The 23,402-nt window shown below is 43.1% G+C and overlaps 1 protein-coding gene across 6 annotated transcripts in view; it reads right to left on the bottom strand.

Annotated features, from left to right (window-relative positions):
• Positions 1–23,402, bottom strand: part of Tenm4 (teneurin transmembrane protein 4) — a 411,966-nt gene that overhangs the window by 312,410 nt on the left and 76,154 nt on the right. For 2 of the 6 annotated variants that reach the window (XM_042690345.1, XM_042690339.1), the window contains exon 3: positions 2,128–2,152. The exons of the other annotated variants lie outside the window; for them this stretch is intronic. In XM_042690345.1, coding sequence (XP_042546279.1) covers positions 2,128–2,152 — 25 coding nt within the window. The remainder of the gene's footprint in view (positions 1–2,127; positions 2,153–23,402) is intronic. 6 annotated transcript variants of the gene reach the window in all.

The raw sequence follows: 23,402 nt of genomic DNA, 5'->3' as shown, positions 1-23,402 counted from the left end.
CTGGTCACGCCCACTTCTAATCCCCACAACGGGCTTGTGGGGCACTAAAGACTTGTCCCAATCCCAGTTTAGAGATGAAGAAGCTCAGATTTGTAGTGATCAGCCAGGCCAAGGCCACAGGGTCAGCTACATACTGAAATACCCATAGGTGGCAGACCATTCACATTCCGAGCAATTGATCACTTTTCTGAGAAGCTCAAAAAGAGCCAGGCTCAAGCTGGGTGCTGATGGCTCATATCTGTAATCCTATTTACTCAGACAGCTGAGATCTGAGGATCACAGTTCAAAGGCAGACTAAGCAGGAAAGTCTGTAAGACTCTTTTGTCTAATTAGCCACCAAAAAGTCATAAGCAGAACTGGCTCCAGTGATAGAGAAGCTGAGGGACAGCACCCAGGGCCCTGAGTTCAAGCCCAAGGACAGCACACACACACACACACACACACACACACACACACACACACACACACACACAGAGTTAAGGATTGAGCTAGGTGCCTGTGGCTCATACCTGTAATCGTAAGTACTCAGGAGGCTGTAATTTAGGGATCATGGTTCAAAGCTAGCCTGGGCAGTGAAGTCTATGAGACTCTTGTGTCTAATCACTACCAAGAAACCAGAAGCAGAACAGTGGCTCAAGTGCTAGAGAAGCTGAGGGACAGCGCCCAGGCTTCAAGTTCAAGCCCCAGAATTGGCACACACACACACACACACAAAGATCAAGGCTCTTCCAGCCCAACCTGCAGATGTATATGTGAGGAAACAGAGGCTTGGGGAATTAAGCCTAAAGTCATACGGTAGAGGGCAGGAACTGATTTTGTGCCATGAATATTGATAATAATACAGTCACAAGGAGCACCCTAGCTGACTTGCCAGAACTCAGCTCCAGAAGCCATCTGCTTGAGTTCCAGTCCAGTTCTACCACTGACAGGCAATGCAACCCCAGGCCCTGGGCTACTGTACTTTATCACAGCAACCTGTGGAGAAGGACAATTCTTCCTATTTTTCAGACAGAAACACATGCTTAGAAATAGTGTATCTAAAGCATGGGAGCTGCAGAAGCTGGACTGGAATCCAGGACCATCTAGTTCTCGAACCCCTATTATTTCCCATAATAACCTCTCCCCTATGCACAGAGCTTTGCAGAAAGCACTGGTATCTGTCATTCTATCAGCTCATTGCTGGGGCATTTCTGACCTATCTTAAGTGCTGATAGCTCTTAAATGTCCATTAAAGGTGCACGTGTATGTGTGTGTGTGTGTGTGTGTGTGTGTGTGTGTGTGTGTGTGTGTGTGTGTGTGTGTGTGAAAGAGAAAGAGAGAGTGTTGAGGGGACCAATAAGCAAGAAAGCACAGCTACAAGCAGGATGGATGCCTTCATTGAATATCACCTATTGTTCTATCATAGAAATGTAATTACTCTTTAAGGATATTAACAGCTCATCCTGTGTGCAGAGCCCTGGCTGGTTCAGAAAACCCCTTTGTACCCATTATCTGACTGCATCCCCAGAACAGCCCTGCAGATAGGGGAGTGGAGCTAATTAGATTACTTTCTGTTTGTGGCAGCCACTCTTGGTTGCCTATCAACACCCGCTGCCCTTGCTAACAGTATCCTGACTTTGTTCTGCGAGGCACGCCTCCTCTATGTGTCTTCGTCAGTGAATCATGATTGATAAATTACAGTAGTCCCATTTTCCTGAGGTACAATAGGAATCACTTGTCAGTGTGGCATGAGAAAAGGTCTGGGGTCCTCTGGATATTGAACCATCTGGCAACAATGCTGGAGATTGTAAGAGATGGAGCCAAGGAGTTGCATCTGAATGTTGATGACTGCATCTGAGATTGTCCTGACTCAGAACTTCTTGCTAATGGGAACAGTAAATGGGCAAGTTAATGATAATGATTATACACAGTTAAGGGGCAGGGTGTGTGTATATGTGTGTGTGTGTGTGTGTGTGTGTGTGTGTGTGTGTGCATGCACACATGCTGCTACTAGGGTTTGAACTCAGGGCTTTGAGCTCTTGCTTGGCCTTTTCTCTTAAGGTTGCTTTACCATGTGAGCCACACTTCCACTTTCAGCTTTTGCTGGTTGACTGCAGATAAGATTCTCATGGACTTCTCTGCCTCGGCTGGATTTGAACTGTCATTCTCAGATCTTAGCCTCCTGAAGAGCTACTATTATAGGCATGAATCACGGGTGAGGGGCAAAGTACAGTTTTGAATTATTTTTTCTCTCCTGAAAAATACTACCTCAGCTGAAAAAAGCCTTCCTAAAAATCTACTCCTACTACTTTTGCTTCTCACACTCATTCTCCAGCCACGTCCTTTGCCAATCTGACTCTGCTGTTCTCACTCAAATGACAGCAAATTGTGGCTCTGTTCTTCGGGTTTCTTTCAGCTATCACATGCATCTCCTTTTCCAGCATCTATCCATGGACCAGAACATGCTGGAGGGTAGATATAAAGGAACTGCACCTACAGAGGCTTGGTTTGGTCAGTGACTCTGCGGCTGCTGCCTCTGGTTGGGCAGGATAATGATACATTTCACAGGCTGCTTGTGGGAAGAGATAGGACAAGGTCTTCAGTTTCCCTTTGAGAAATGCTACTTTTGCATAGCCTACAAAGAAAATGGAGGGAAGGGGTGAGGTGGGAAGATAGGAGAGAATGATGAAAACGATGATATTGATCAAGATGCATTGTGTCTATAAACTGTTTTGTTGAATGGCAAGTCCTTGGTACAACTACTTAAAGCAAATAAACATATGTTTCAAAAAGAGAGAGAGAGAGAAAAAAGAAAATGCCACTTCTCTTAGTAACAATCCCAGGATCTGCTGACTGGCATTTCATGCCAGGCACAGGGAGCCAACAGAGGTTCCCCTACTTTTGGAGTATTCCTTGTTTAATAAGGCAGTCATTCTTGGAGGCCTTGTATCCTTTCAGCACCAGATCCACTAAAGTTGCTAGTGACCACTTCAGAAAATTGGTCATCTTCTTGAGGTACTCTGAGGACCTGCCCACTGGGCTTCTATTTCCTGCTTGCTTCTGTGATTGACAGTTAGATGATGCCCTGCTGCAAGCCCCAGCTTCCTCTCTGAGGTTCCTTTGAAGCCAGTTTGGGTGGTACCATGTCTCAAGTGGTGAAACAGGGTCTAGCCTGGCCCTTCCACCTTCCTCATGCCCTTAGTGGAACTTGTCCTTGAGTGTATGCATGCTCACAGGACACTGCTCTTCTTGCTGCCAGTTTTCTACCTAGCTGCCATATCCAATAATCCAGCCAGGCCTAAACTTATGCACTTCCCTAGTTAGAGCTCACCCAAAAGGCAACCATGGCTACTCGTGTCAAAAATTATTTCCTGATGCCCAGCTGAGACATCCCAGGCCCTGGTGTACCCACTGGTACCAAACCTCTGCTTTTCCTGCTCTTCGGAAGGCTGCTATTCTCTGAGGAGTTCTGGTGAACCCCGTGAGCTCAGACTATCTGAATAATGGTCCTCACCAGCCACAGCAGTTCATACCTGGAATCCTAGACAGTTAGGAAGCTCTCTACATATTGTGGCCCAAGGCTAGCCTAAACAAAAAGTTTATAACATCCCACTTCAACTAATAAAAATCTGGAGGCACTGGCACATGCTTTTCATCCTGGCTACATGGGAAACAGAAGTAAGGAGAATCATGTTCCAAGAAAGCTGGCCAAAAGATAAGAGCTTATCTAAAAAAATAAACAAAGCAGCCAGGTGCTGGTGGCTCATGCCTGTAAACTAAGCTCTTCAGGATGCTGAGATCTGGGATCTCCCTTCAAAGCCAGCCTGGGAATGAAATTCCATGAGACGCTTATCTCCAGTCAACTACCAAGAAGTTGGAAGTGAAGCTGTGGCTCAAGTGATAGAGTGCTAGCCTTGAGTACAAAAGCTCAGGGACAGTACCAAGGCCCTGAGTTCAAACCCCAGAACCAGTACAAGAACAAACAATTAGAGAAAAAAGGGCTGGAGGTAAGGCTGAAGTAGTAAAGCCTAGAAAGTATGAGGCCCCAGTACTGCCAAACAGCCAACAAACAGTTCAGAGGACTGTTCCTGTTACCACCTGTAAAGGCTTTCCATAACTACCTCTCAAGTTTACCAGCCACACACAGCACTCACTGTCCTGGGACCTATATTGGCCTCTGGCCATTCCTTGTATTGTTCCTCCAACCTACAGTACCCCTTGCAGTATCTGTTCTTCAAAGCCTGCTTTAAATGCCACATCCTTGGAAGGCAGTAAGAGAACACATGGGTTTTTACCTCGTCCGAGGTCCTCAGAAATGTCACAGTACATTCATATTTGTCTGTTAAATGACTTGTTTATTCATCCCTTCAATCACTTATTTGAATAAATGGGTGAATAAATGAAGTTCATTTATTGAGAGCCATACATGTCATTGGCTTTAGGGCAGCACCATTGTCCTCAAGGAACTTACAGAGTTATGGAGCATGCATTGTGTCCAACACTTTAATTTATTTTATTTTATTATATCTATATTTATTTATTTTTTGTCGGTCATGGGGCTTGAACTCTGGGCCTGGGAGCTGTCCCTGCACTCTTCAGCTCAAGGTGAGTGCTCTACCACTTGAGCCACAGCACCACTTCCAGTTTTCTAGTGGTTTATTGGAGATAAGAGTCTCACAGACTTTCCTGCCCGGTCTGGCTTTGAACCACGATCCTCAGATCTCAGCCTCTTGAGTAGCTAGGATTATAGGCGTGAGCCACCAGCTCCCGGCCTTGTGTCCAACACTTTAAATACTCTAATACACAATGGACCTGTTGGTGTTGTTAACACCTGTTTTAGGTAAGGAAAACTTCTGTTAGTGCCCTCCTCTGTGCTTTCATTCTGCAACACAGAACGGAGGCTACTGTGTGGTAGGGTCTACCCCTGTCCACTGGGGACACAGACAGGTGAGTCATAGCCCTACCCTAGGAGATCAAGTCTAACTGGGATTCTGATGAGAAAGTACTGTGTTCTGCAGTGCGGTACATGCTGAAGACCAGAGGTTTCTCGAAGACTGAGGCTTGTGTCACAAGCAGCAGGGGGAGACACTCTACTGAGATGCATTTAATACCCTAGGAGATGAATCAGGAAACAAGGTAACCTCTGCTAGGTCCCTGAAGCTCACCAGCCTGTTCTAGAGGCCATGACGGCCAGGCCTGGTTCTGGATACTCTCTCCCCAAGAGTGGGATTGGAGTCTGGAGGGGTAACAGCTTAAGAGCCTGGCTTTCTGTGTTACCTTCTCAGTAACGTCCTTTGTGACCTTGAGCAAAGTATCACCAGGATTTAACTTGGGCAGCTATGAAATGGGGCAACTCAGAGGGTTCCAGAAGGAATAGATGGTCATCTGCCTACCAAGCATCATGGGGGGAAGGGAGATTCCAACAATGAGGAATCCATGGGCCCTAGGACTCTGGCTTTCTCTGCACCATGCTAGGATACAAATTTTCCAATTGAAGGTGAGGGGATTGGGTTTTAGAACCAGGAAATGTTAAGTTCAGACTAATTTGTGGTAAACTATTCAGTCTCTCTGCATCTAATGGGGATGACAGGCTCTGACTTGTTGTGTCCATGGAAGGCATAGGATAGGATAAATGAAGCCTACTATAGTATTTAGTATGAGTAATTATCCATTAAACATCAGTTGTCCCTTTTCAGGGGCCATAGGTAACTAAGTTCTTGGAAGATGATAAAGTTTCTCACCTAATGTGATAGCAGGATGAGGTGTGTGGACTGCATTTGTTCTTAGGCTCAAAATATCATTGATGGACTCAGCCTTGAAAATCAGCACCTTTCCAGCCCCTTCCTACAATCTGCCTTTTTAATTTCCCCAAATCCAGTGCCTAAATCCCATCTCCAATATGGTTGTTATAGACAAGAAACTCACTGATCACTTCAAGAGAAGTCCAGAACCTTCACAAATTCAGCTTACCATCACAAAACTTTCCTTCTAATGTCCCCAAATATTATTGCAGCTATTGCTTATAATACCACTAGCAAACATTCCCTTCATTCATAGATTTGTTTTTGTTTTCAGTACTTGGATTTGAATTCAGCACCTCTCACTTGCTTAACTGTTGCTCTACCCCTTGAGCCTGGCCTCCAGACTAGCTTTTGCAGGTTATTTTGAAGAAAGTCTTATGAAATTTCCTGTCCAGGCTGGTTTTGAACCCTGATCTCAGCCTCTTGAGTAGCCACTGGCACTCCACTTACACAGTTTTTTTGCTTTTATGACTTTGTATCCTACAGTCAACCTCAGATTGAAAATGTTAAATGGAATAAAAATTTCATATACTTTTAAGGTGCATACAATTCTGAATAGCATGATAAACGTTTGTGACCTCCTCGGTGTGGCCTCTGTAAAATATCTACACTGTACACTTTTGTCACCTGCTAGTCACCAAGTAACTATCAGCCTGACTACCACCACATTGCAAGGTGTATAAGTAACCTTTATTCTACTTAACAATAGTCCCAAAGTGCAAGATTAGTGATGCTAATTCAGATAAGCCAAAGAGAAGCCAGTGTTGTATTTAATTGAAAAGGTAAAAGTGCAAGATATTTAAAGAGAGACCACATTCATTTAGCTTTTATTACATTCTATTGCTCTAATTATTCTAGTTTATTGTTAGTTATTGTTGCAATCTCTAACTGTGCTTGATTTATAAATTCAACTACCATGGAGATCTATAGGAAAATATAACATTCACTGGGGATCTTGGGACATATTTCCCATAGATAAGGGGAGACTGCTGTAATCTCAACTAATATAGCACAGTGATTAAGAAAACCACCTCTGGAGCTGGGCTGTCTAATACAGTAACTATTTAAAGCTTCAATTTTAATTAAAAGTAAGTAGAAGATATAGGACCCCAACACAGTGGCCATATTTGGAATGGGTCATTGTGGTTACCATATTGGGAAACAGCAATTTTCCCACCATAGGAGCAAGTGGTGCTTCAAGATCAGGCTGTCACATTGGAATTATAAATAGGAGGATTTCAGTCCAGGTTGTCCAGGGCACAAGTATGAGTCACTATTTAAACAATAACAAAAGCAAAAACAACAGGGGCATAGCTCAGGAGTAAGAGCACCTGCCTAGTACATGTGAAGTTCTGAGTTCAAATCCCAGTACTGTCAAAAAATAATGAATATCAAATATGCTTGAGGATTCTCTATATTAGATAAACAAGGATTTAAAATATTAAAATGACATCTGTTGTAGTTTTAATAGGGTCTTAACTGTATGCTCTGGCCAGCCTGTACTAAAAGCCTTCTATTTACACTTCTTACATAGCTGGAATACCTAGTGTCCGACATCATGCTTAGTCATTTATTGGTTGACATGGATCTAGAGAAGTTTAGGCCTGGGTTGGTTGTGAACTGTGAACTCAGCCTTCCCCTAAGTAGCTAGAATTATAGGCATAAATCACTGCACTCAGCTTGATATTCATTACTTTAATTATTAGTGAGCTTAAAGATTTTTTTCCTAAGCAAATAGAAATATTTGCTTAGATGTAAACTGTCCTATGTCTTTGCATATTTTTTGCTTACTAAGCTGTTCATTTTTTCTCTTTATGCAGACTTCTGTATGTTAAGGAAATAAATTTTATATAATATAAATAATATGCTCCTAGTTTCTTTTCATATTGTTCTGTGTGTGTGTGTGTGCGCGCGTGCGCACACACGCACACGCACGCATGCACACATGTACCAATACTGGGGCTTTCACTCAAGGCTGGCACTTTACCACTTGAACCATATCTCCATTTCTGGCTTTTTGCTGGTTAACTGGAGAAAATTCAAACCTCAATCCTCAGATCTCAGCCTCCTGAGTAGCTAGGATTATAGGTGTGAACCACCTAAGCTCAGCTCCTTTCATATTATTTATGGCATATAAATGCACTTCTTTCCTGTGTGGATATGTTTAAGTTGTATTTCTCTGCCTTTTCTTTCTGGGTTGAGTGAAGGTCAGCCAACTTCCTGAATTGCTTCCTGTCATCGTGTTTGCTTAGGCCCCTCAGTGTCTAAAGCCAGCAAAGAAGCACATATAGACAGAATAGGGCCATCACTCTGCTCCTCCATGTGTGTTCAGAAGACCCTCTGCCTCCAGAGAGACATGTCTTTTCCTTCCAAATCCCTGTCTCCCCTCTGACTAGATTTAGGAGCACACAATTCCTTCGAAGACTTGGTTTCCATTTGGATACACCTGGGGACAATGTCAACTCTTGTACTGGGATACTCTTACTGGAGACCCAGGAAGGTTGGGGCAGATAAAATGTGAGGAAAACTTTCAGCTTCCCAGAAAATTCTATTGGGAGTTTTTGTTGAAGGAATGAATTGATTTAAATTTTTTTTTCAAGACCCAGAGGAACATCTCTAACATGAAAGACTTAATTTTTTTCAGAAGGAAGTAAGGTGATATGAATAAACCCATACCATATTCCAGACTCTGCCGTGACTTCATATTTATTCTTGTATATCTCACCTTCGGTGGTTAGAAGCAAAACCCTCATTTTCAGGGAAGAGTCCATGGGACAAAGGATACTGTCACACAGTAAACGGAAGAGAGGATGTCCACCCAAGTTTTCTGATTCCTGTTGTTGTTAATAGCTCTGGAGCCAGAAGAATTAATAATATGGTATAAACAGATCACTTAACCTCAATTCACTTTCCTAATGTGTCAAATAAAGATAATTATGCTCACTCCTATATAAGGGTTAGGAAGTATGTGTATACATACTTATACATTTACACAGACATATAAATGCATGTATAAATATATATATGTATATATAATTTTTTTCTGCTCTACAGAAACAGTTTATATTTTGCCAGTTGGGGTTTGAACTCAGGACCTAGCATTCGTCCTCAACTTTACATTGCTCCAGGGTGGCATTCTACCACTTGAATCACAGCTCCACTTCCAGCTCTCTGCTGGATAACTGGAGATAAGAGACTTATCTCTTTCCTGCCTGGGCTTGCTTCAAACTATAATCCCTATATTTCCAGAGTAGCTAAGATTACAGGCCTGAGTCACCAGTGACCTGGACAGTTTAATAATTTTTAGGAGTAAAAATATATTAACAACAATGGCAGCAGCTACTTGTTTTCCCATGGTTTCTGGGTCAGTCACAACTGTTCTCCGGTGGGGTTTGCTCCTATCCCTAATCTACTCTGTGATTATGATTCAATAATTGCGATTTCATAGCAGTTTCATTCACAACAGTCTGACAACAATCCAAATGCTTATCACCAGGTGAACTGATAAATAAAGTATAGTATTCCCAACATGCAAAGCTCTGCAGCGATTTAGAAGGAAAAAGATTGATAAACGCAATACTATGGATGAATCACACAGGTTTTCACACTTTTGTGGCAAGTGGGAAAACCAGACGTGAGAGCACACACCACATCATTCTGCTTCTATAAAGCTCAATGGCAGGCAAACTAGGAGTATTTACGGGGTAGAACTGTGGGTGCAGGAGGAACCTTATGAGTTGGTTGAAATCTTTTATATCTTGATCTGAATTACAGCTACCGAGATGGGACACATTGTAAAATGTCATTGAACTCTACACTTACCTACACTATACATGAGAGCGTACACATGTCATTCTTAAAAAAATGTTCTCAAAGGAAGCCACATCAAATAAAAATCTGAAAAAAGGATCAATGTGAAAGTTCTCTAAGTAGTAAAAATAGCAGTTGCAAGGTCTCTTTTCTTTTCTTCTCTTGTCTCCTCTCCTCTCTTCTCTTTTTGTGCCAGAGTTTTAACTCTGAGCCTTTCACTCTCCCTTGTATTTCTTGCTTGTAGATGATGCTTTACTACCTGAGCCATGCTCCCAGTCCAGCATTTTGCTGGCTAATTTGATATAAGATCTCATGGACTTCCTTCCCAGGCTGGCCTTTAAACTATGATCTTTCAGGTTTCAGCCTCTGTGTAGCTAGGATTATAGGCATGAGCCACCAGTTCCTAGCTCGTCATTTGTTTTTCAGGGAATCATACGGGAGATTGACTTCAAGGCCTCCCTCATGCTTGCTAGGCAAGCATTCTACCATGGTGTGGTGGGCAGCACCATAGTCCCAGTTGCCTAGATAACTTGCCCACAACAGCGAGGACTCAGGGTTAGATTTGTACTTCTTCTAAAGCCTGTGCCTGTTGACACCCGGTCAACCTAGTGCACTTCCACATAAGATGTAATCAGTCTCCAAGATGGCCATCAATCATCTATGTTTTTGGGTAATAACTCATTATTTTGTATAATTCTCACACAGTGGACTGACTTATGATTCTAATACAATATTGTGGAAATACAGAATATGACTTTCAAGCATAGGTCAGAAAAAACCTGGTGGTTATCTCCTTGTGTTTGCTCAGATCACTTTTCTGGGAAAACAAGCCACTATGAAGACACTTAAGAGGCTATGAAGAGGTACTGGCGGTGAGAAACTCAGACTTCTTATCAGCAGCCGTCTCGGAAGAAAGTCTTCCAGTCCTGATCAAGTGTTCAACTGGTCAAGACCCCAACCCTAGCTGAGACACAGGTCAGATCAGCTATTTAAGTGGCTCATGAATTCCTAACCCTTAGGTACCATGTAAAAGAATGAATAAATGTTCTAAGCAGCTAAATTTCAGGGTATTTTGTCATATGACATTTAAAAACATACAAAAGAGAAGGCTGCTCTAATTAAATAATGAGTAACTCTCACTGATCTTATATGGATCACAAAGCTATTTCCACAAGGCCACTGTTCTTAGCTAATATATATTGTAGCTGCAACCTCTCAACCACAATCCAAATTATGTCAAATCTCTCAGAGGAGAAATAAAAAAATTGCAAATAGTTTATTAATAAGCTAGTCTGATTGAAGGCCCAGAGCATAACAGTTCAGCTGTGTTGGATATTGGTCTAGTCTTGTTAGACTATTCATCATCAGGGCCAGACTGTTCTAGATTCTATTTGTGGAGAGCTGCGGGAGCTGGCCAAAGATGGCGTGGCTGCATGGCACGGCCAAGCCAAAGATGGCGCTGGCTTCCGCCTTCCGCCTTCCCGATGGCGAGTGCTCTCTGTGAAAAACAACTCCTTATATGGCTATGACTTGGCTCCTAGTTTGCTTCCGTGTTTGCGACCCTATTGGTATATGCCACGTGGCACCTCGGGATTGGCCATCCAGGAGGCTTATAACGGGAGTGCGGGTGCGGGGCGAGGAAGAAGCTAATAATCAAGGTTCCTGAATAAACTGCTTTGAGAAGAATCCCGGGTCGTGTCTTCCTTGCTGGTCGAGGTGGATACGACAAGTGGTGGCCCGTACGGGGAACTAACTCCACAAGGGATCCAGAACTCTTGGCAGTCAGGGTGGTGCACTGGTAAGTTCCCAGGTAAGTGGGAATCCGAGATTAAAGCGGGCATAATACGGGGCTCTTCTCTGTAGATAAAGAGAGAGCGGAAACCCGGGAAAAAATAAAGGCCTAAAGTGAAAGTAAGAATATAAATATAAAAAATAAAAAAGGGAGTAAAAGAAGATAAAATTTTTATAACTAAGATGGGCGCCGCGACGTCTCATCCAATTTTTCTGGCCCTGAATGAGCTCCTACGCTCAAAAGGACTAAAGTTTAAGAAGGGTGTTTTATAGAGTTTCCTTGAAGAATGCAACATTGTAGCTCCTTGGTTCATAGTGTACGGGAGCCTTACAGTAGCCTCGTGGGAAAAATTAGGGAGGGATTTGGACTTTGCCTATGAACAGGGCACATTAAAGGCAGGAGTCCGCACCATTTGGAAACTGATAAGGGGCTGCCTGGAGGACCAGCGCTGCTGTGAGGTTATAGAAAATGGACAGTCAGCACTGGAGCAGTTACAGGAGGAGAGGCCAGAGAAGGCGATCAGTGAAAAGGGAGACAGTAGACAGGGCAAAAGGGGGCAACTATACCCAGATCTGTCTGAGCTGAAATCAGAAAGAGAAAGTTCCAGCGAGTTAGAGGAGGAAGAAGTGAGAGCACTTATTCAACAGATGAAAAGGAGCCGTATAAAAAAGGGAAAACATAAGCTAAGCCAACCTGTGCTTAATGAGAATGTGGAAAGAACTTTTGGTCAGGCCCCTTTAGATGATGTAAAAGGAACTTCCGGTCAAGTCCCCTTAGGTCCTCCTCCATATCAACATGGAGCCAATGGGCATACGTTTTGCCCGGATACTTGGCGGACTGCCCGAGCAGAACTCGCCTTCCCAGTTTTTCAAGACGGTAATCAACAGAGATTTCATGAGCCTCTAGAATTTAAAGTAATTAAGTCCCTGGCTGAATCTGTTCAGATGTATGGGATTACAGCCTCTTTTACCATAGCTCAAGTGGAGGCTATAAAGAGATACTGCATGACTCCCTCTGATTGGGCAAGCCTAGCACGGGCATGTTTGAGTCCAGGCCAGTACTTGGATTGGAGGGCATTTATGCTGGAATTTTGTAATGAACAGGCAGCCATCAATCAAGCAAACGGACACCAGGCTTGGGATAGAGATATGCTCTTAGGACAAGGCCACTTTGCTAATGTGTGTGGTTTCCCCTTTTGTGTTTTTGGTAGTTAACAACATCTCTATATGCTCAGATGATGTGTGTGCTTGCACTAATGAAACCTGCTATTATGCTACCTGCTGGAGTTCTCAGTATCCGTTAGCCATAGTTACACGCATTCCGCGTTGGGTGCCTGTGCCAGTAGATGCTTCTCAAGCTGTAACCTTGTTTAGGCATAAGAGAGATTTTGGCATCACTGCGGCCATTGTAACTGCTATAGCTGTGGCTGCTGCGGGTGCGACGGCTGCCGCTGTCGCCATGTCACATACTGTGCAGACGGCTCAAACTTTAAATAGCTTGTCGGCTACTACAGCCAGAGCTCTGGATTTACAACAAGTGGCCAATGCACAATTAAAAGGAGGACTGATGCTGTTAAATCAAAGGATTGACCTTGTGCAGGAACAGGTTGATATCATGTGGCAGTTGGCTCAGCTGGGATGTATTCAAAAATATGAAGGGCTTTGTTTTACTGCTATTCAGTACTATAACTATACTCAGGCAGCAAATTTGTCTAAACAACTGTCAAGTTATCTTTTAGGCAACTGGACGGGAGAATTCGACCAATTGAAGTTGCAGCTACGATCGGCCATTGTCGCGGTAAACTCCACCCGGATGGATGATGCCCTGTTACAAGATGTTTCCTCCTGGATTTTGACAGCTGTGGATCATTTGAAGGAGTGGGCGGGATTAGGCTCCCTTATCGATATCCTGGCATTGGTGATCTTGCTGTGCCTGTGGTGCATATGCCGGATTAGGAGCTCGCAGCGCAGGAGTATGGCTATGGTGGTCCAGGCTTTCACTGCCATTGAGGCCCGACAGTCCCCCCACGCGTGGCTTGCCACGTTAACGGAATAGCACAGGGTGTAAGGCAAACGCACTGCACTTGGGCAAATGCACTGCACATGGGAATCACTTCCTGGCGTGAGCCCAAGAAGAGCATGTTGGGTTGCAAGTGGGTTGATGCCCAAGATCCCACCTCTGCAAAAAAGGCATTGGACGGGCCTGGTCATCACTGGGGAAGGCGCCCCTCAGGCGAAGACCAGTGCAAGGTCCTCTCATTAATGTTTTAGACAGAGGCCCAACCTCTACTCTTACCTGTCGCTTAATAAAACAAAAAGGGGGAGCTGTGGAGAGCTGCGGGAGCTGGCCAAAGATGGTGCGGCCGCATGGCACGGCCAAGCCAAAGATGGCGCTGGCTTCCGCCTTCCGCCTTCCCGATGGCGAGTGCTCTCTGTGAAAAACAACTCCTTATATAGCTATGACTTGGCTCCTAGTTTGCTTCCGTGTTTGCGACCCTATTGGTATATGCCACGTGGCACCTCGGGATTGGCCATCCAGGAGGCTTATAACGGGAGTGCGGGTGCGGGGCAAGGAAGAAGCTAATAATCAAGGTTCCTGAATAAACTGCTTTGAGAAGAATCCCGGGTCGTGTCTTCCTTGCTGGTCGAGGTGGATGCGACATCTATTAACATTAGCAATTTGATCAGAACTTAGTGCTTAAAGAAAAAAAATATCACAGACCACAGGAAAGCATCTAGCAATATATATTAGCTCAGTCTTCCTGTCTCCAGGCAGATGTTTTAAACACATTTCAATGTATTTGGAGCTAGAGACTTCCATATCCATTGGTAGGAACTTGAGCTTTCTACTTTTTGTTTCATCCTAATCAAATAAATGTCTTTCCACCTCAGACAAATTTCGACTGCTTTCATTTCAGCTCTTTTTCTTTTGCTTCGTCTTCTGAGAACATGTTGAACAAGTGTTAAGAACTCTTTTCAGAGAAACCCTTCGTAGATACGCAGAGAGTAATTAAATCATAGTTTGCTCTTCTCATCTTTGGGTTAAATAGCTAGAGCAGCTCTACACGAAGCTCAAGGGGGAATTTCCCATTCCTTCTGTCCTACGTCGGCCCCTGTCATTCCCAATGTCCCCCCCTCCCCGACCCTCCGCCACTACTCCCCCAAAAGTTGCAGTGCTTAATGAATGTACTGGTGGCTTGGTTTAGAGTTTAGGAAAAAATGTGACTCTGTACTTCTGCCTTCTTTATTGAATCCCAGGGTCATTTCAGAACTTAATTTCAAAGATTTTGGCTCACAGATATATTACTGATGTACAAATCACTTTGCCCTACCCCTTGAATTTTGTTTATTTTTATTTATTTATTTTGGTGGGGATGGCACTGGGGCTTGAACTCAGGGCTTCACACTCTTGGTTTTTTCCACTTAAGACTAGTGCTCTACCACTTGAGCAACATTTCCACTTCCAGCAATTTGGTGGAAATTGGATATAAAAGTCTCATAGACTTTCTTGTCCAGATGGTTTCAAACCACAATCCTTAGATCTAAACCTCCTGAGAAACTATGATTATAGGCATGAGCCACCAGCACCTAGCTTCCAAGGAAACCATGGCCTGAAGAGACTGATGAAGATCACCCATCTTCTGGGATCCAGGGATTCTCACTTCCCCTCCTGTGTCTCTAGTTACCCCTGCTCAGCCTGGTGTGTGTCTCTTATTTGGCTGAATGTCTGTCTGTCCTCTATTCTGACTGACAACAATGGGTTGTGTGTGGGTCCTCAAAGCTGTCAGAGACAATAATCTCATGGCAGGACTGTCTGCCATGGGCCACGTTTCCAGGGTCCTAATACCATGGATAATGTGAACCTTAGAACAATAAGGATGATGGAGATATACTAGGGAGTAAGCTACAAAATATATAACTCAGTTGAACTCTCCCTTCCCCCAACTTGCTCAACAATAAATACAGTACAGGATTCCATTTATGTTCGGATAGGGTATTAGGCTCACATGTGTGTATAGAAATTTCTGGAAGAACATATCTAAAATTGTTAATGGCCAGATGGGGTTGATGCTAAAGACCTTTACTTTCCATTTTATACCCATTAGCACTGTTTAAATTTTAATCATGTAACTTTATTACTTTTTATAAGAGAAAATAATATAAATATTTAAAATGTTCATTCTGGGGACTTTCATTATTGTAATTGTCATACTTCTCCCTTGTTTGACTTTTTCAACTACCATGCATATTACTTATGTAATTAGAAAAAGGATATTAAGAATCAATACATGTTAACAATAATGTTCCATGGCAATCCTTTTAGGACACAGATAACACACTATGTCAGTGAGATCATTATTTGTCCTGTGGTGACCATTTCTCAGGTGGCATAAGGGTAGGTGTAGGGGTGTGTGTGTGTGTGTGTGTGTGTGTGTGTGTGTGTGTGTGTGTGTGTGTGTGTGTGGCTCGAACTATGTAGAGGCTATTTTTGATTGTTATCTGTTATCACTTAATATCCCAGTGCAGTGCTAAGAATGCTACAAACATTCTGTTCAAAATGTCAATAGGGACCTGCTAAAGAATGCTGATGGAATATAGCAATGTGGCGTTCTGAGGTGTCTCCATCTACATCCCATTTGAAATTGGAATTCTTTACTACTTCCTCTTGTGGGAGGTAGGGCACCAGGAGGTTTCTGAGAGAATTCGCTGAAAGAGAAGCAGATGATGCAGGACTGTGCCAAGCACTCAAGAGATGTAGCATTTGTTGAATGCTTGTTCGCATAAATATCATGCCCAAGCCTCTGAGTCTCTTCTAAGGTCAACAAGTGGTACTATCCCCACTTGACTGATGAGTAAATGGAAGCCTTGAGACCATACCAGCTACCCCAGTCCCCTGGACTGGGCCACACTAAGATCATATTCTGGTTTGGCTTCCCAAACTTTTGCTCCTTGAGTATCCCCAAATAGCTCCCCTCACAGCCACGCAGGCAGTCCAGGTGGCACCTGGAAGCAATTTCTGCTCTGGTTTCCCCTTAGGACTCATGCTACTTTGATAGGGAATTCACAGTGGGAAATTAACCTCTGTCTGCAAGGGCCAATTACACAGTCTAGAGTTAAAAGAGAAGAAGGGTGGGGAGCCCAGGCAAAGCCCTGGATCCCTCTTCCCACCACAAGCTGGTAGCAGCAGCCAGGAAGGACCTGGGAGGGGGTGAGAGAGATCCAGACTCTTTTAAGGAAATAGTTGTGTTTGATTATCCCATAATACCAAACCATAAAGCTGAGACAACTATGGATTTCCCCTAAATTTGAAAAATTGTGAGCCATTAACTGTTCACTCTTAAGGTAGGTCTATTCAAAAGGAATTGAATTCCCTGGGCTGTAGGGGAAGCAAGAATCAGAGTTCAAGCAGACTTCTCTTATGGAATGAACAGGAATTTAGACTCCCTAAAACCTGCTAGGGAAAAGTTGAGAGAGAATGAGCAGTTTCTAAGGGAATTCCTTCCTTCCCACCATTCCATGAAGCCTGGTTTTGCTGCTAGTGTCCTCTCATAAAGGTACAATAACTTTGTTCTCCCAACCATAGTTTGTACTTTGGCCAAGGCTTATAACCCTAAGGAGCTTCTTCCAAGAAGTTCTCCCTTACCACTGGATTAGATCTCTCCAACTCTCAAGAGCTGCTTTCCACTAGCACTGATCTCATTTGCCCCAATGATCTTTCTCTGATTGGACTATGTATTTCTTTAGAACAGAAAACACATCTTGTTTATCTCTAGACTCTTAGGGCTCAAAACAATGTGGACTTACAGTATAGTTCTGCCTTTTGGGCTTAGGGTGGTGAGTGAATGTATTTTTTTCTCTCCAAAGGTAATGCTTGATGATCTTGGGAAAGAAATGGACCTTACCAGCTGGATGAAAGAAGGGGTAACAGACAAAATGAGCAAAAGGAGCAACAGAAGCCATGAAAATAGCAGATTAAGAACTGGCTCCTGTAGAAAAAAAATGTTTTTAAAGCATAGCTTTTGAGATCAATCTTGAGAGAACAGTCTAGAAACCCCACTTTCTATCTATGTGACTGGAGGCAATTCACTTAACTGTTTGCCCTTTGGTTTTTCTCAGGGTAAGACTTTAATTAGGTGTGTATTAATGGCTTACCATAATGCCAGACATTCAGTGAACACTCAATAAATTGTGGCTTCAAATATTATCATCCTGAAAAGGGATGCTTACTCTGAAATTGTGGGATGACCTGTGTCCAACTGCTTGTGGGCAATTATTTGCTTGGATGTTCAAGATTTGATAAGGAACTGAAGTTTTTCTTATCCAATATTTTTATGTCCTTACTTTATATCTCCTTGCAGGACTCTTAATTACATGTTAGACTACTTAGCCTTGGCCCATAGGTCACCGAAGTTCTCTTCAAGTTATTAGTTATTTTTTATTTTCTCTCTCTGCTTAAGTTTGGATAGTTTTTATTCTTGTATACAAGCTCATGGGTCTTTTACAATAATCTGTAGTTAAACATAACAGTAAAATTTTTATTTCCAATGTCACATTTTTAAACTTAAAAATTTCCCTTGGGACCAGATGTAGTGTAATTCCAGCAGTCAGGAGGCTGAGGCATGAGGGTCATGAGTTTGAGGCCAGTCTGGACTAGAGAGTAAGTTCAAGGCCAGCTTGGGCTATATAATGAAATCCTGCCTCAGAAAATGAAGAAGAGGAAGAGGCAGGAGAGGCAGAAGAGGAAGAGGCAGAAGAGGCAGAAGAAGCAGAAGCAAGCAGCAGCAGCAGAAGAAGAAGAAAAAGAAGGAGGAGGAGGAGGAGGAGGAGGAGGAGGAGGAGGAGGAGGAGGAGGAGGAGGAGGAGGAGGAGGAGGAGGAGGAGGAGGAGGAGGAGAAGAGGAGGAGGAGGAGGAGAAGAAGAAGAGAAGCAGCAGCAGCAGCAGCAGCAAAAGCAGCAGGAAGAGGAGGAGGAAGAATTATTTCAATTTCTTCTCATTTTTATGGAGATTTTCCATTTGTCCACTTACATTCATATGAGTGAACAAATAAAAATCTCCTTGGGAATATTTATGGTAGCTAGTCCTCATTTGCTAATTTCATCACTTCAGTGAGTTCTACTTCAACTGCCCATTTTTTCTTAGTTGTATGTCCTATATCTTCCATGCAGTGCTTGGTAAGTTTTTTTTCTCCATATATATATATTTATTGTAAAAATACTGTACAGAGGCATTATAGATACATGAGTAGGGTAATGAATGTATTTCCTATCGAGCATTATTACCTCCTCCTTTGTTTTTCTCCTACCATCCCTTCCCTCCCCGCCTCCCCAACTTTCCCCTCCCGAAATTGTAAAGTTCTTTTTCAACATAGTGTCTTGTATATCTCCTTGTTACAACGGGTCAACCTGTATCCTTATTAAAGCATTTTGTTATATCCCTTCCCCTCCCCAAATTATAAAAATGTATACACAAGATGCAGGACACTGGAATCAGATACAGTGAAAACAGGGGTTACACCGTGGGGGAAGAACATACAGAAGAAACAAAAGAATCACCTAGTGCATTATAACTATGTTAAAAACAATAGCAAGAAAGAAAAAAAACCATGTGTTCCTGTCTTGGGGTTCATTTTGCTTAACATCATCTTACATGGTCATATGTACATAACTTTTGACCTCTTTTGCTTGTCCTAGCTTGATAAGTTTTGATTATGCACTGCCCATTGTTCATGCAAGGAGGGCTGAGCTCTGGGTTTTGTTATTTCTCTTGACAAAATATTGAATTTTGCTTAGATAAGAAGGTCAGTTTGGTCTTTCAAGGCTTATTGGAAGCTCTGTGTGAATAGGTCCAAAGTAGTCTCTACTCCTTGGTTAGAGAACCTTGGTCCTAAAGAACGGCTCTTTGTAGCCTACTGGAAGCCTACAGCATTCAAGGAAGTCATTTCCTTTGGTGAGGGAGTGGGAGTGGGGGTGGAGATGGGGGGGGAATGTCAAATCTCAGCCTCCTGGGGACTTCACTTCACTGTTGCTATGTTATTATGTAGGTCATCGATTCCCTAGCAACTGCTCTTTCCTCAGCGGTCATTGTTGTCCAGCCACATGGAATGTTAAGATATATGAAACTTAGGGTTTGATCAAAGACTCAAAAGGGACCTCTATGCAGATTCCTCAAGTCATTCCTCTCTAGGCCCCTAGGGTACAAATTCCAGACTTGTCAGTGCCTTAAAGTAGTTGGATGGCTGTACTGTCTGAACTCCCTCTCCCTGGAGAGTCATATAGTTCCTCTGGGCTGAAAGCTGGGACAACCATATGGTTCACATACTTTCCTTTCTTATGGTGACCATAGTGTTGTATTAGCTTTTGTTCAATATCTAAAACCCCTAGTTTCATTTATGGGTATCTGCTGCTAACAACCATTTATGGCAAAGTTCTGAGAAGTAGAAAACAAAGAGTCTTAAGAGTTTGTTTGCAGAATAGGTGGCACCTTAACATAAGGCAACGAAGGAGGACACTCATTTCACCTACTGAGCGTCTGCTGTGTGTTATGCAGTAGGGGTGAAGACAACAAAAGGAGACTTGTCTCATCAGAGGTTACAGTGGGTTGTGGCTTGTGTTCATTTCAACCATTCAGCGGATACCTGCTCCTACAAAAAGCTTAATTTCCCTCTTCAGGGAGTCCATATGTTTTAGGAGAGTTAGACAAAGAGTTGTTTTCAAAACTTAGTGTTGAGGTGGTAAAGTTCTGCCTAGAATGTTAGGTGCACGTACAGGTGGAGCTTCCTTTATGAGAAACACCCTGTGTCTCTAGCCAGGAGGGGGAGGTATGCAGGGAGGGCTTATAGACAATGTCAAAGAGATCAGCAAAAGCATAGAAACGAAGCACCTCAGCTCTGCAGTAGGAGATGAGTCTGGAGAGACAGATCAGCTCTCGCAGGGCCTTGTATGTCATGCTGAGAGTTGAGATTTTTATCCTGAGGGCAATAAGGGAGCCAAGGAAAGCTTTTAAGTGGGAGAGTGACAGCCCCAAAACTCCTGTCCTCAACATCTCCCAGCTGGCAGACAAAAAGTACTGAGTACTCAAAGGAGATTTATGAGACTGGAGAGGGCTTTAGAAGTTAATTCTTTTCTACCAGAATTTAAATGACCTTTCCATAAGTGCCATTTGGATTAAAAAAAAACCACAAAACAAAACAGTACAAGACACAAATAAATCCTATGAGGTCAAAATCCCAACAACAGTCATAGAAAAGCTATACTATGATGGAAGTGCTGGGGAGTACTATAAAATTCTAAGGCTAGAATTTTATATGGCCTTCAAAGCCCTTGAAAACCGTTTTGTTCTTTGCTTGGTTTGAAATGCTTCACATTGCACCGATGCATCTGAGACCTAGAGATGAAGAGTGAAGGGGGAAAAGAGTTGTTGCTTTGCATTTAGACTGAGCTCGATTTGAGTCCTGGCTTGGCCATTTGCTGGCCACAGCTTTGGGTAAGTCACTTAGGCTTGCTGAGTTTTTGTTTCTTCATTTAAACATTTTGGAGAGAGCCTACCAAGACAACTGTTGCCTGGGGATATCCCCATGAATGGGGGAGGGTAATAGATTAAAGAAGGCTACAGATGATTAGCAATGTCATAAGGAAGTGAGGCTTATTTCTCTCATGGCTGACCATATGACCACCTTAACTAACTGAATGTAGGGGACAAGATAATGCACTAGATCTTAAGAAGAATGAGTCACTTCTGTTTCTCCTTATTGGAATGCTAAACTCTTGAGATCCAGTTATTATGGGGGGGGAACCCCAAGCTAGTCAAGTAGAAGGACCACATGCTGAGGCAGAGGAAGCAGCTTTCTAGTTGACCCTGTTAAGGCACCAGACACGTGAGGAAAGCCGTCTGGGGATATTCTAGCTGCTGCCATAGTAGGAGGAATGTGATCTCATCTGAGACCCTGAGCAAGACTACTAGAGCTGCCAGGTTAGTTCATGAAATTATGAAAATCGAATACATGGTTGTGACATTAAGCCATTGACCTTTGGGTGGTTGGTTACATAGTGAAAGCTATCCAGAAGAAAGAGGGGGCTTGCTCTCCTGACTAGGTCCAAGCCTTTAGGGGATCACCCAGGCACTGCTGCTTTGGGGCCAAAGCACAAAGGTTTAGCAGAATGAGGGTCCTTCTTCTTTCTCTAGGTAATGAGCATTGACAGGATAGCAACTAAAGGTTTATGGCTTTGAGACCTAGCACATTGGACAGAAGAACAGTACTGTGGAGGGCTTCAGCAGAAGTATAAAGGCAGAGAATTATTAGCAACATGTATGGTGTGAACACCAGAGCAGACATCTTCTTGATCACCTGTGATGCTCCTAAGTGGTAGGTCTATAAAAGTCAGGGGTAGGAGCGGGGGTGGGAAGAAGTTAGCAAATTTGGATTATTATCCAATCTGACCAAGGCCTGATGAGGCATGAGGATATTCATGCTTTCCTAACATAGTGTTTGGTACATGGTAAATGCTCAAAAGGTGACAGCCTTTATCTTTGGAGAAGTGGCCCTGACATCTGAAGAAATCTAGCACTTTCCGTGAGACTCTTCCCCCTGACAACTATTTTGGACAAAATATTTCAGAGGCAAAAGTAGTCACCCAAGAAGGCAGAACTCAGAGAATTATTCCTACAGACTCAGAAAAATATTGTCAGTCTCCGGAATTTGCTTATGTTCAGTCCTTGCTTTGGAATAAAAAGTGATGCTCTGACCCTAGGGAGTTATAAACATTAAATCCTAAAGCAAACGTTACCTTTCTTTGATGGACCAATTGACAAAGGGGGCTAGGAATAAAAGGCTGTTACAACTTTTAAGACTAGTCAGTATATGAACACGCCATAATTATAATTCAGGTGCTATCCATAGATAAATACAGTGTACAGGACAGCTCCAGGAGAAAGAAATTCCATCTCAGCTCTCATGTAATGGTGGAAAGAGAAAGGCCCTGAGATTCAGCAGTGGAGTTTAACCTTCATTTTTGTCCCCCCTTACATCCACATCCCAAGCCCCCCAGGTTTGCCTTTTGCTGAATATGAAGACACAATGAAACTCTGCAGCCTAGAAGGCAGCAAGCAAAGAGAGAAAGAAGAAAGGAGAGACAAAGAGAGCATGTGCACTATCACAGGCACTAAAGAAAAGCCACATGTACGAACTAGTGGGTTAGAGGGTGGGCTCACACTAAGAAGCAAATCTTAGGCAAGACACCTTGATCTTGACCTTCCCAATTCCAGAAACAGGAGATGTAAATGTATGCTGTTTTAAGCCGCCCACCCTGTAAATTTAGTTGTAGCAACTGGAGTTAAAATTGCTTAATATGCAATTGGACCCTCAACTGAGGGCTGGAGGTATGGCTCAAGTGGTAGGGAATCTGTCTAGGGAGCACATAGGCCTTGAGTTCAAACCTCAACAATCTTCTCGCTCTTACACGCCCCCCCCCCCCCCCACACACGGTGTACAAGTGCATGCGCATGTTAGAACTGAGGTGGAAAATTCTGGCTCATCTAGTTTCTAGTTGGATAGCACTAAACTTTATCTTTGAATGAGACTCTAAGTGCTTGCCTTGCCAATCTTTTTTATTCAAATCAGACCATTACTCTTGAGGAGAATTCTGAACATGGCCAAATGAAGAAGCTGGCAAGTCATCTTCTTTCAAAAGAGCTATAAATTCAGACTGTTGTCTTTCAGCTCTTTCAATGTTTTGGAGGCTGAGAAAGGTATACAATAATTTTGGAAGGGTGTTAGTTCGATAAACTGTTACTTTAGGTAAGAACAGCGGATGCATAGGATTATCATCGTGATCCATTCCATCCTCCACAGTTGGGTTAGCACAGAGTTTCTGCCAGGCTGAGACTACCTTGAGGACTGACAACTTGATGCAAAGTCTGTTGGGAGAAGTGGATGATGCCCATGGCTGTGGCTTTGTCAGTAGAAATAATGATTGTTGGCAGAAGGCAAGTAAGGGAAGGCCAACAACTCTACTAGCATGAAG

Source organism: Dipodomys spectabilis, unplaced genomic scaffold (assembly GCF_019054845.1).
Source record: "Dipodomys spectabilis isolate Male_0828 unplaced genomic scaffold, ASM1905484v1 ptg000003l, whole genome shotgun sequence".
In the NCBI taxonomy this organism is placed as follows: domain Eukaryota; kingdom Metazoa; phylum Chordata; class Mammalia; order Rodentia; family Heteromyidae; genus Dipodomys; species Dipodomys spectabilis.
Note: the sequence above shows the minus strand (reverse complement) of the source record. Positions and strands in the feature narration are given on the sequence as shown.